This window comes from Monoraphidium neglectum (assembly GCF_000611645.1).
Source record: "Monoraphidium neglectum strain SAG 48.87 unplaced genomic scaffold scaffold00261, whole genome shotgun sequence".
Classification (NCBI taxonomy): domain Eukaryota; kingdom Viridiplantae; phylum Chlorophyta; class Chlorophyceae; order Sphaeropleales; family Selenastraceae; genus Monoraphidium; species Monoraphidium neglectum.
The window spans coordinates 21,640-32,350 of NW_014013367.1; the positions used below are offsets into that span (position 1 = coordinate 21,640).

A 10,711-nucleotide genomic window follows, 5' to 3' on the forward strand; every position below is an offset into this window, starting at 1 on the left:
GCCCACCGCCGCGCTCGCCGGCGCCGCCGCCGCCGCCGCGGCGGGGCGGCCGGGGCTCGCGCAGTCGCTGCTGGCGGCGTATGGCGCGACGATTCTGCTGAGCGGCGCGATGCTGACCATCGCGCGCGAGATCGCGGCGGCCACGATCCTCAAGCCCCTAGACCTGCAGCTGCCGCCCCGCGCCACTCTGCGCTGGGCGGTCGGCAGCTTTGTCTGGGTGCACTTCTCGCAGATAGTTTCCGGCATCGGCTGCTTGTGGTGCATCTTCACAAGCAGCGTGGAGTGGCGCGGCGTGCACTACGGGCGGACCGGTCATCGCCACATGCACATCTTGCGCGTCGACGGGGAGGCGCCTGGCGACGCCAAGTCAGCCGCTGCCGCCGTCGCCGCCGCCTGCAAGGGCGCGGCCGTCCGGGCCCCGCTGGTCCCTGGCGCGGCCCTGATCAAGTGCACCAAGCTGGCTTGACCGGCATGCTTGCGACGCGCGGCCCCCCCTGGCACAGCGGCTGCCAGCGGTTGCCCGCGGCGCCCCGGTCAGGTCGTGCAGAGGGTGCTGCGGCCATGCGGTGGCTCGAGGCTGTGGCAGGCTGCGTGTTGTTTACAGAGCAGCGCCTCGACCCGGCTGCTGTAGTTTGTTGGCGCTTGCAGTGGTGATATCCAAGCCGCTTACTAATCGCGGGCGCGGTGGGCCCCGCGCCCCGCCATCCATTGTGCCCCTTGCCCTTTGAGCCAAACAACCGCCGCAGCCCCCATGCATTGATAGCTGTTTGGAGGCCGGTTGCGTCAGGTTGGCTGCTGCATGTTTCCGCTTCCCAAAGTGAGCCTCCATCCATTATTGACAGTGCCGCTGGTTGCATGTGTTTGACGGCCAAGAATATGCCACATGCTTCGATGGTCGTGCCCAACTTTTCTTGATTGTTGTTTCCAAGAGTCCACGCGATGCAATTTGATGCGGATGGCGGGTTACACCGCCTAAGCACTGCTGCCTGATGATTTTCCAATACCATAGCTTTGAACATTGCATCACCTTGTACTTAGAGGCCACATCGGTACTTTGTTTGCTTAGAAGCTGCTGTCCCGCCGGCGCCTGCGCTGCAGGCGCGGTGAAGCAATGGCTGCGTCGCTCTGTGGCAGCCGTTGAGGCAGCGCCGCGTGGCGTGCGACACCACAGCCGTTCCTATTACGCCTGAAATCAACCATTGCGCGACGCTTTTGCGCGAGTGTAACAAACTAGCGCACATTTACGGCATGCATGACATCATAGTTGTCATGATCATGGGCACGACTTCATGGGGCAAGCCTGTTTTGTGTGCGTGTGTGTGTGTGCGTGTGTGCGTGCGTGTGAGAGTGCGCGCGCTCGCACATGCGTGCACGCGCATGGGTGTGTGATGCCAGGCAGTAACACAATCTGATGCGTGCCTGCTGCGTTCAGCACAAACGCTTTCGCTCACTACATGCACCCCCGATACACACACGCGCGCGCGCGTGTGCACACGCCTGTACTCATGCACGCAATTGCATACAATATGTGTGTGCGCATACACGCCTATGTGTATATGCACCCCGTATGATACTTACTAACAGTCAGCCATGTCTCGTCAGTGATGAGATTAAACGTCTGCTCCGACGGATTGTAAGGGTACAGTACAGCAGTGGCAGGACGATGACTACCCAGATACCCAGGTGACATGGCGTGCGCTTGCTACAACAGCTAGCTAGCAAAGGTTGGGAGGCAGCAAAAGTTGATGAAGTTATCCACGTACCACCACTCTCGGGTTTGGACGTTCGACGGCGGGGGCACAGGAGACTTGGCCAACGGTGTGTGCACTGCAGTGAGTGGTGGTCAAGATGATTCTCATATATGCAAACGCAGAAGAGCGATGTTACGAATTCAGGTGCACGCGCTCACATGACCTATGCAATTCTCCATCGCAATGCCGGCGGCCGGCAGCAGCTCGAGCTGCGCCGCCATCATGGCATGACTGCTACTCTGGAACCTCGTTGCGTAGGGTGGTGTGCGTGCGCGTCCAACGCTAGTAAAAGCCATCAAGTACAAGAAAATCGAATGCGCTGTATGCCTACAGCTTCTTGCCAGCGCAACCGCTTTATCCTTCCAGCTTCCTTTGAGACCCCGCGACCTTGGACGATCATCGACAAAAGTTTATCCCTGAACGACCATGGTTCATCCGCGTGGTTGAAGTAATTAGTTTTTTTCTTGTTTGATTCCACAAAGTCGTGGACGATGCAGGTTGTCGCGGCGGCGATCGCCCTGCTGCTCACGGCACCGCCCGCGCCAGCTGCTGCCCTGCCCAGCTTGTGGGCTGCAAGGGAAAGTGGCGGCGCCTGCAAGACGCATCCACGCAATGGTGACGACATTGGGGGCCACGAGCTTCCGCAGTATGACTCGTGAGAACCTTGGTCGAGGCCGATCCCCCACCAGCACAACTGCTGCGCCGTCAATCCCTCACATCAGCACCAGTGCTGGGGATTTTATCATGTAGCAGCCAATTTTCCTGAACATACGCATGGCACACCCCTCAGCACACACACACCACCGCCAAAGACGTCCCCGCCGCCTTTGCTCCAAGGAGCATATCCTTCAGGGTCCTGGACGACTCGGGCGCGACCCGCACAGCGCTATGCCCAGGCACCAACTATAAAATTGAGGCGGGTCGCAGCGGCTGCCCACAAACGCGAGAGCGTGCCGGCTCAGAAGCGCGGTCGGATGTGGGGGCGGCGCTTGCTCGCACGCAAAATCAGGTGCAGCAGCGTGCTTTTGATGCCGCCATCTCGGCCACCCCTCGCCATTCGCCGCAGCGCAGCGGCTTCTCTTTCTCTTGTCTGCTGCTGCTGCCGCACGTGCTGCATGCAGGTCACCTTCGACGAGCCGCGGCTGGCGCTACTGACTGCGGAGGCCGGAACCCTCACCCGCACCGCTTTCGGCGTCAGTCTCCCCCTGCCCGCAGACCCCACATGGTGAGGTGCTCCAAGCACAAAACACAAGGGTGGCTGCTGGCGATCCCGGAGTGCTCGCGCCGTGACCGGGCCGTGCAAGATCATGCCTAATGGACGCCTCCCAAGCATGGGCGACCATGCACCCCTCCCCGTCGCACTGCACACATTGTCAGCCTCGCGGGGGCTGATGCTGCACTGAGGCACCGCCGGCGCTGTCTCACCCAGGCCGTGAGCGCCGGCGCCGCGGCCGGCCGCGCCCCCTGCTCTCAGCCCTGGCAGGTATTTCAGCATGCTGGGCGAGCCGCCCAGCGGGCGCCTGCAGGCCGGCTGGCAGGTGCCGTGCGATGCGCGAAGCCCCACCCTAATGCTCACCGTCACCAGCGCGGATGGCGCTTTGGGTGCCCTGCGGCAGGCGACGGGCACGCTCCGTGTGCGGACGGACGGTTGCCCGGAGAGCCCCTGTGGGGATGGCAGTAATGATGGTGGCGTCGATAACGGCGGCGGCGGCGGCTTGCTTGAGTCCTTCCTACCCTGGAGCCGAGGTGCGCACAGCATTCTAGGGCGGGCAACCAGGACTGCGCCTGACTCTATGCACTCAGTGCTGCTTGGTGCGAACCTAGGCATGTCCTGGAACACAGTCACGGGTGCAGCGCCGTTCCCGCAGCCTGCGTCGTCAGGCACGATCCTTGTAGCAGGCTGCCTTCGTCTTGCCTCCCCCCTCCCGCTCGAGCGCAGGCAACAAGCAAGATCCAACTGGCGACTCCGCTGACAGCGCAGCTGAGGTGGCACCCGCGCCCCCGCCAGTGAAGCCGGTTGCAGATCATGATTCAATGCAGCCTGCGCCAGCCTCTGATCCCTCTTTGCAGAGCTCACAGTCGCCAGATGTGCCGCCGACACCGCCACCGCCGCCGCCACCACCCCCACCACCGCCACCATTGCCTCGGTCGTTGCCGTCGCCACCGGCCCCGGCGGCCCCAGAAATCTCTTCAGTTGTTATCACACACCCTGCCGAGACAATGCCCGCGGAGGCCGCCACCCCCCCTGCAATTGTCGCGCTACCATCGCCATCATCCCCGCCGCCGCCGCCGCTGCCGTCGCCATTGCTGTCACCGTCACCATCGTCGTCGCTGTCGCCGCCGCCGCGGCAATCCCCGTCGTCGCCACGGCCACCGTCACTCCCGCTGCCGCGGCCATCCGACGACATCTCAACAGTCGTCATCACAGCCCCCACTCATCCACAGCTGCGCACCAAGCAGCCCGCAGCCTCCACAGCCGTTTCCGTGTTGCAGCTGCAGCCGCCGGCTGCAGCACCTTCCGCTGAGGCGGTTTCACCGCGCGTCAGCCCCCCTCCGGAGGCTCAGCCTTTGGGCACATTGGCTCCGTCAACGTTGACGCAACCACTCACAATTGCATAACAGCCGCGTCCCGAATCACCAACTGCTAGTACCCGGCCAGCAGACCCGAGGACCGGCGCTGGAACGACAGCATCTGTCATCAGCATTGAGCACAGCACTGGCCCTGGGACCAACATAAACAGAACCACAGGCAGTGCAACCAGGAATGTGACCAACGATGTCACTACGTTACCAGAGGCGCCGCTGCCAGCCGTGCAGGTGCAACAAATCAGCAGCAGAGCAGCGGGCAGCAGCAGCGCGGCTTTCGTCTTGCAGCAGCCACGGCCGCAGACGCCAGGGAATGACGTGGCAGGCGTCGCGGCGCCGGCTGGGCATGCAGCAAACCTGGCGGCTCTCAACCTTCATGGGGCTTTGTCGATGGTCGCGTTTGGTGCCCTGTTGCCAGCTGCCGCGTTGTTAGGCAGGGCGAGATTCGCGATCGGGCGCCGCCGCCGCCTGCGAGGCCCCTTCGAGGCGGCGGCGGGCGCCCTGACTGTCGTCTCGATCGCAGTCGGGTTGGCCGCAGCGCACGGCGGCGGCAGCCTGCCGGCGCCGGACCCTGCCCGCACCGGTGGCGGCGGCGGCGGCGCGCCGTCGCCGGTCGGGGCTGCCCACGTCGCGCTTGGGTGTGTGGCCCTTGGGGCGCTCCTGCTGCGCCAGGGGGTGTCTACGTTTGCAGCAGTCCGGCGCAGGAGCGGTCTGCCTGAGCGCACAGCCTCGTTGCTGAATGCAGCAAAACGCGCGTTCGCAGCGGTCGCTCTTCTGGCAGGTGCGCGAGTAGCTAGCTAGTGTGGGATGGCTTCAGCAAGGGACCAGACGTAGTCTGGGGGGCAAGGGCGGCGGTGGCGACGGCGGCGCAGCAGCAGCAGCGGTGCAGACGAGCAGCAACGGAGTAGCAGCCTTGGCGATATTACTGCAGCTGCTTCAGCTGCTGATGAATCTTCACCCCTATGTAGACTCTTTAGAGTATCTCATGCCATAAACAATCAACTCACGCTCTCACTTGCAGGGCCCATCTCCGTCATCCTGGGGTCAGTTGCGATGCACCAAACACAGCTCCAGCCTGCCGCCGCCTGGCTTGTTCCCGCGCTGTTGCTGCCGTTTGCTGGGCTGCTGGCGGCAGCATTTTTGGATGCGTTTCGCCGGCAAGTTGAGCGCACCGGCGCTCACCGCGACGACTGGAAGCGCGCCGCAAACCCCGGCCGCGGCCCGGCCGGCGGAGCGGAGGACGGCGCCGATGGCACCGCTGCTGCGCAGCCGCTTGGGCGTGCGGCGCTTGGGGAGACGGCGAGCGGCTGCGCCGAGCACAACGCGTGAGCGAGGCCGCCTGTGCAACTGGTTGGCGGCATCGTTGGCCGCACATGTGACGTCGGTGATGGATCCTTACACAGCGGCCGGGACAGGCTGAAATGATTGTTTATACATAATAGGGGTTTCACATCCAAAATTCGAAGGAAATGATGCACAGAAGTGGCGCAGCCAATCACAGCGGCGACATGGACCCCACTAAACATGGCATGTGTATGTTTCGGTGGCTTTGATTATACAAAAGTCCCTCCTGCTATCTGAGGACTCAAACAACCAAAGATAGGGCAAAGAAGCAGTAAAACGAGGCGGCGGCGTAAGTCAACATGAATCCAGCCACCAAGCTGACACTACACATTCAGCTGTCCGACTTTTCATGAAGCAGCACCAGCAGCAGCAGCAGCCGAGCAGCAGCACCGTAACTTCATTGACACCTCTCAAAGACCATGCATCATTCTGGCTCGACAGTTCCATAAACACCACTTACGCCGCCCCGCGTACCGCGCGGGCCGCCGCGGGCTGCAGCGGCGCTCGCGCCGTAGTCCCTGAGCCAGGCGGCCAGCCAGCGCCGCCGCGCAGCTGCGGCGGATTCTAGCAGATCTGAGTGGTCCAGCGCTGCAGCCACGATGCGTTGGTCCAGAGCCTCGTGGATGGGGATCTGCAGTGTGCAGTTGTGCGTGCGTGTGTATGTGTGTGTGTGTGTGTGAATGAAAGAGAGAGAGACAGAGAGAGTGGGTGCGTGTATGTGGTGCGCGCGCACGCACACGCACATGCACGCAGAACATAACAACCAACTTGAACATGGGGGGACTTGTGCTGTCTCACGGCAGGGCAGCTCTCCCGTGACAGCAGAGTGCAGCAGTCCCTGTGCGACGCACCCATGCATGCACAGAGGTGCACACACGTGCACCCGCACACCCACTCCCACCTTGGCCAGGGGTTTGAGGTCCAGATCCACCAGGTTGACGCGCCACAGGAAATGACACCCGCTGACGTCATCGTACATCACTCCGCCACATTCACAGTCACTGGTTCCCTCGCCGCTGCAATCCCCACGGACATCGCTGCCCCCGCACCCCTCGCTCAGAGCCCCCCTGCTGCCACTGCTCACATCGCAATCCTGGTAATTGGACCCGCCACTGCCGGCGCCGTTATGAGGCTCCACCTGTTGCAGCGTAATCATGACGCCGCAGTCTTTGGCAGTGACGGCGGTAAGGTAGCCGCGCAGCAGCTGCAGGGCCGCATCGTACCCGATGTCCTCCAGCCGCATGCTGGCGGCGTCTCGCAGGGTTTGAGGATCGGTCTGCAGCGAGCTCAGGCATGTCATGGCGGCATCACCTTGCTGCTCCTGCTGCTGCTGCTGCTGCTGCTGCTGCTGCTGCTGCTCCTCCTCCTCCTCCTGCACCTGCCGCGAGGCCCCCAACGACCGCTCCTCCTGCTGCTGCAAATCTTTCTGGGAATCCTCCTGCTGCTCCTCCTGCTGCCGGCTGACATCCCCGCCCCCGCCCCCTTCCTGCAGGCCGGACAGCAGCCGCCGCATCAGCGGCGCGACACCCTCGACGTCCAAAACGTCCAGCCGCTGCGCCGCCAGCAGCCGCGGCAGCACGCCCGAAGCGCGCAGCACGCGCGCCAGCAGGCGGCAGAGCAGCCGCTCCCGCGCGGCGTCGCCCGGGCCGCCGCCCCCGCCGCTGCCGGCGCAGCGGCCGCCGGCAAACAGGATGCGCTGGGGCGCTTGCTGCAGCTGCAGCACAGCGGAGTCTGAGGCGCCGTCACTGTCACGGCCGCTGCCGTCGCGCGGCGCCTGGCCAAGGGAGCTCCCATCTTGCTGCTGCCGCTGCTGCAGTTGCTGCTGCTGCTCCTGGTGCTGCGCATCAGGGGGCAGCACCGGGAAACCCCGCAGGCATTCCAGCAGCTCCGCCACGCTCCAGCGCCGCGCTGCCCAGGTGGGACTCTCCGGGTGCTGCGGCGAGCCCAGGCGCTGCGGGGAGCCCAGGCACGCCGCGGGTGCCCGGCGCGGCGACGCCGGCGACGGGCCGAGCTGCTGCTGCTTTGGCTGCTTTGGCTGCTGCTGCTCTTGCTGCTGCTGCCGCTCCTGCCGCTGCTGGTCGTCATAGTGAGGCCGCGGACTCCCAACCGCCGCTGACGGAAGCACGAGCGGCTCCAGTGGCGCCGCCGCCACGCGGCCGAGCCTGCTGGGCCAGTGCACCTGCTGCTGCGGCGGCGCGAGCGCCGCCTCGCCGGGGCCGTCGGGCCCGGCGTCAGCGCCGGCGGCAGGCGGACCCGCGGATTTGGGGGGGCTGCCCGGGTAGGCGGGCAGCTGCTGGGGGCTGCCGCGCGGCCGCGCGGCGCGCGCCGGCGGCGCGTCGGACTTTCCGCCAAAGACGAGGTCTCCATCTACGAACACCTGCGGCCGGCCGTCGACGGGGCGATTACGGAGGAGGGGGGAGGGGGGCGCGTCGACGTGCAGGAAGCAGCGCTGAGGCCCATGCCTGCCGTCGACGGCGAGGGGCCCGCGGCCGGTTCGAGTAAAGACGACGGCGGGCCGCTGAAAGCCTGGGCCGCCGGTCTGGGGGATCCAACTATGGCGGATGCGGCGCCCGGGTGGACGCTGCATCCCGTCAGGAGTCGGGTAAGGCGCAGGAGACCCTAGATCAAGATCAAGATCCAAGATGAATACCAAGGGCCACCTTGAGGTTGTTGTAGGGGCACTCCATCAGCGCCGCCAGCGCAGCCTCCTGCAGGCGGGGGTCTGGCCCAAACAGGTCCAGGGGGCTGTAGCGACTGATAGCCGGGGCCTTGCCCTGTGACAAGATGAGTGCGCATGTGTGTTTTTAGGAGGGGGCTTGATGGATGAGGAGGCTGAGATTGGGGCCATGCAGCCTCAGCTGGGATGTGTGGGTGCGGGTGGGGGGGGGGGGCAGGGTAAGAGGTGCGGGGTCGGGGTCCTCGGCGGGGCCGTGATTATGGCCGGCACCCCAGATGGCAAGGGGCACGGCTCCCGCTCGGGCGGCCAGCTGTCGCTCTTTTCACACGATGGCACCCCTGCCGTCAGCCCCAAACGCCAAGCCGGCGCCTGAGCAGCGCCCTCCCTCTCAGCCCGCCAGGCGCGGCCGCGCGTCAGGAGGGCTGGCGCGCCAGGGCGGAGCTGTGGGGCCTCGCTGCCCACACCTTGAGGTGCTTCAGGAGTTGGTGCAGCGCAAAACGGGGCACGCGCAGCTTCACGGCGTGCTCCCGCGCGATGTGGCGGCTCGTGGGCAGCAGGCCGGCCTTTGGCTTCACTTCCACGCAGACGGCGGGGCCGACACGGCGGAGGTCGGGGCGGAAGCCTGGGGGCCGTGCGGCGCGGGGTGGCGGGGCGCGAGGGCCGCGCGGCGCGAGGGTGGCGGCGTGAGAGGGTGGCGGCTGTGTACCCGCAGCGACAAGGCGCTTCTGGGAGGCTCGCCCAATTTTGTTCTCAGGTGTCCCCCAAAGCAAAAACGACGGTCGCCTGCGATGTCATGGACTAGCCCGCCTGCAAAGCGGCCAGTCTATTCCCGCCAAAGGGCACGCACCCCTTCCTGAAACGGCATAGCAGCAGACTGACCTCACCGCCGCCCGCAAAAGCGCACGTGCGGCGGCCCCAGCTTGCACCCGGCCGCAGGCCGGGACCGGGCGCCCCCCACCTGCCGGCAAGAGCGTGTGATCTGGAATAAGCTGCCCCACCACCCCTGGCGCCAGCCGCCGTCCCTCAGATTCAAGAAGGGCTGCCAAGTCCTGTGGCACCTCCATTTGGTTTGCCGCGGCCGGCACCGCCTGCAGTTGCAGCGCCTCGCCGGCGCCCGCGGCGCCGTCTGGCCCAGCGGCACCGCGGCCGCCGTCGGCAGGGGTGGCCGCCGCGGGGGCAGGCTCGGCTGCGGCCTCCGCAGCCGCGGCTGCGGCGGGCCCCAGCAGTGGCAGCAGGATCTCACTAATATAGGCCGCCTCGCGTTGCAGCACCCCTGGACGACGGCGGTGGCAGTGGATCAATTGGACATGGGTTCTCGCAAAAGTTGACGTTCGTGGCGGCCACTGCAGAACCCAACCTGTCAGAGTCTTGGACGCCGGACGATGCCTTGAGACAAAACCCTCGCCGCCAGCAACAGGTCAGGCATGCTGGTTGGTGGCCTGTGTGGCATGGCACGCCGTGCGCCTACCCATGTGTCGCCAGCCGGGTATTGCAGGCTCCCAGACCTGTGTGTTGGGTTGTGAAGGGCAGAACGCGGCGTGGCCAGCGTTTGTCAAATGGCAATACGGGCCGCCAAACAGCGGCCCCAAGCAACCAGCTGCAGGGCGCGCGGCCTGTTGAGCGGCTGCGAGCGCGGCGCACCTAGGATAGGCTGCACTGTGATGCGTCCATTACAGGGGCCCATTAGTCAGCACGGCATGACCTGCCCACCCTGGCCTCCAGCTCTGCCATTGGGTCGGGGACGGCAGCAGAGTCCTTGGGCCGGGCCTTGCGCAGGCGCAGGACCTTGCCCGCCTGCGACGCGTGGTCACGCAGCGGGCGTGTGCGTTGGTGCCTCTATGGTAGGCCCCCTCGGCCGGATGGGGCCAAAGTGATGCAGCGCAGGCAAGGACGCTGCAGTCCCTGTCGGCGGACGAGTCCATTGTCAGCCAGGCGCCCGGCAAGCGTAGCTTGGAGATTGATTTGCATGAGTTCACACTTACAAGAGTGGCATCCGTGCCGGTGTAAGCGAACACAATGTTGGCATTCCCCTCCCCTTTGAAACTCCACACGTCCGTGCTGGTCGACTGCATAACGAGGAACTCATACGCTTCCCATTGAGTTAAGGCTTCGTCACGCTGCCAGGTGAGTTTGATCTCGCAACAACCAGACCAAAGCCTGGGCCAGCAAGCAGGTCAGCTCAGGACCAGCGAGCATATATGATTGAAATGGCGGTTGCATCAGTCTGAAGATATGTGTAAAAATCGTCGTATCATGCATGCACTGACGAGGGTTCGATTACCGAGGGGTAGAGTGGTCACCACCGTACAGTAGACACCGCACACAGCAGGTGTGGCAAGCAGCAGCGTGCTCA

The 10,711-nt window shown here is 64.9% G+C and overlaps 2 protein-coding genes across 2 annotated transcripts in view; one reads left to right on the top strand and one right to left on the bottom strand.

The window, feature by feature from the left end:
* MNEG_2335 (hypothetical protein) overlaps positions 1 to 466 on the top strand; it is a gene marked incomplete at both ends in the record, with an annotated part of 2,858 nt that extends 2,392 nt beyond the window's left edge. Inside the window, one exon of the mRNA XM_014049189.1 lies at positions 65 to 466. Within this exon, the coding sequence (XP_013904643.1) occupies positions 65 to 466 (402 nt within the window). The remainder of the gene's footprint in view (positions 1 to 64) is intronic.
* Positions 467 to 6,105: 5,639 nt separating this feature from the next.
* MNEG_2336 (Inositol-pentakisphosphate 2-kinase) lies at positions 6,106 to 10,430 on the bottom strand (the record flags this gene model as incomplete). Its single annotated transcript, XM_014049190.1, has 8 exons — positions 6,106 to 6,312; positions 6,583 to 8,058; positions 8,342 to 8,455; positions 8,823 to 8,980; positions 9,317 to 9,631; positions 9,827 to 9,863; positions 10,069 to 10,152; positions 10,341 to 10,430. 8 exons carry the CDS (start codon positions 10,428 to 10,430, stop codon positions 6,106 to 6,108), a joined length of 2,481 nt encoding a protein of 826 aa, XP_013904644.1.
* Positions 10,431 to 10,711: the final 281 nt, after the last annotated feature.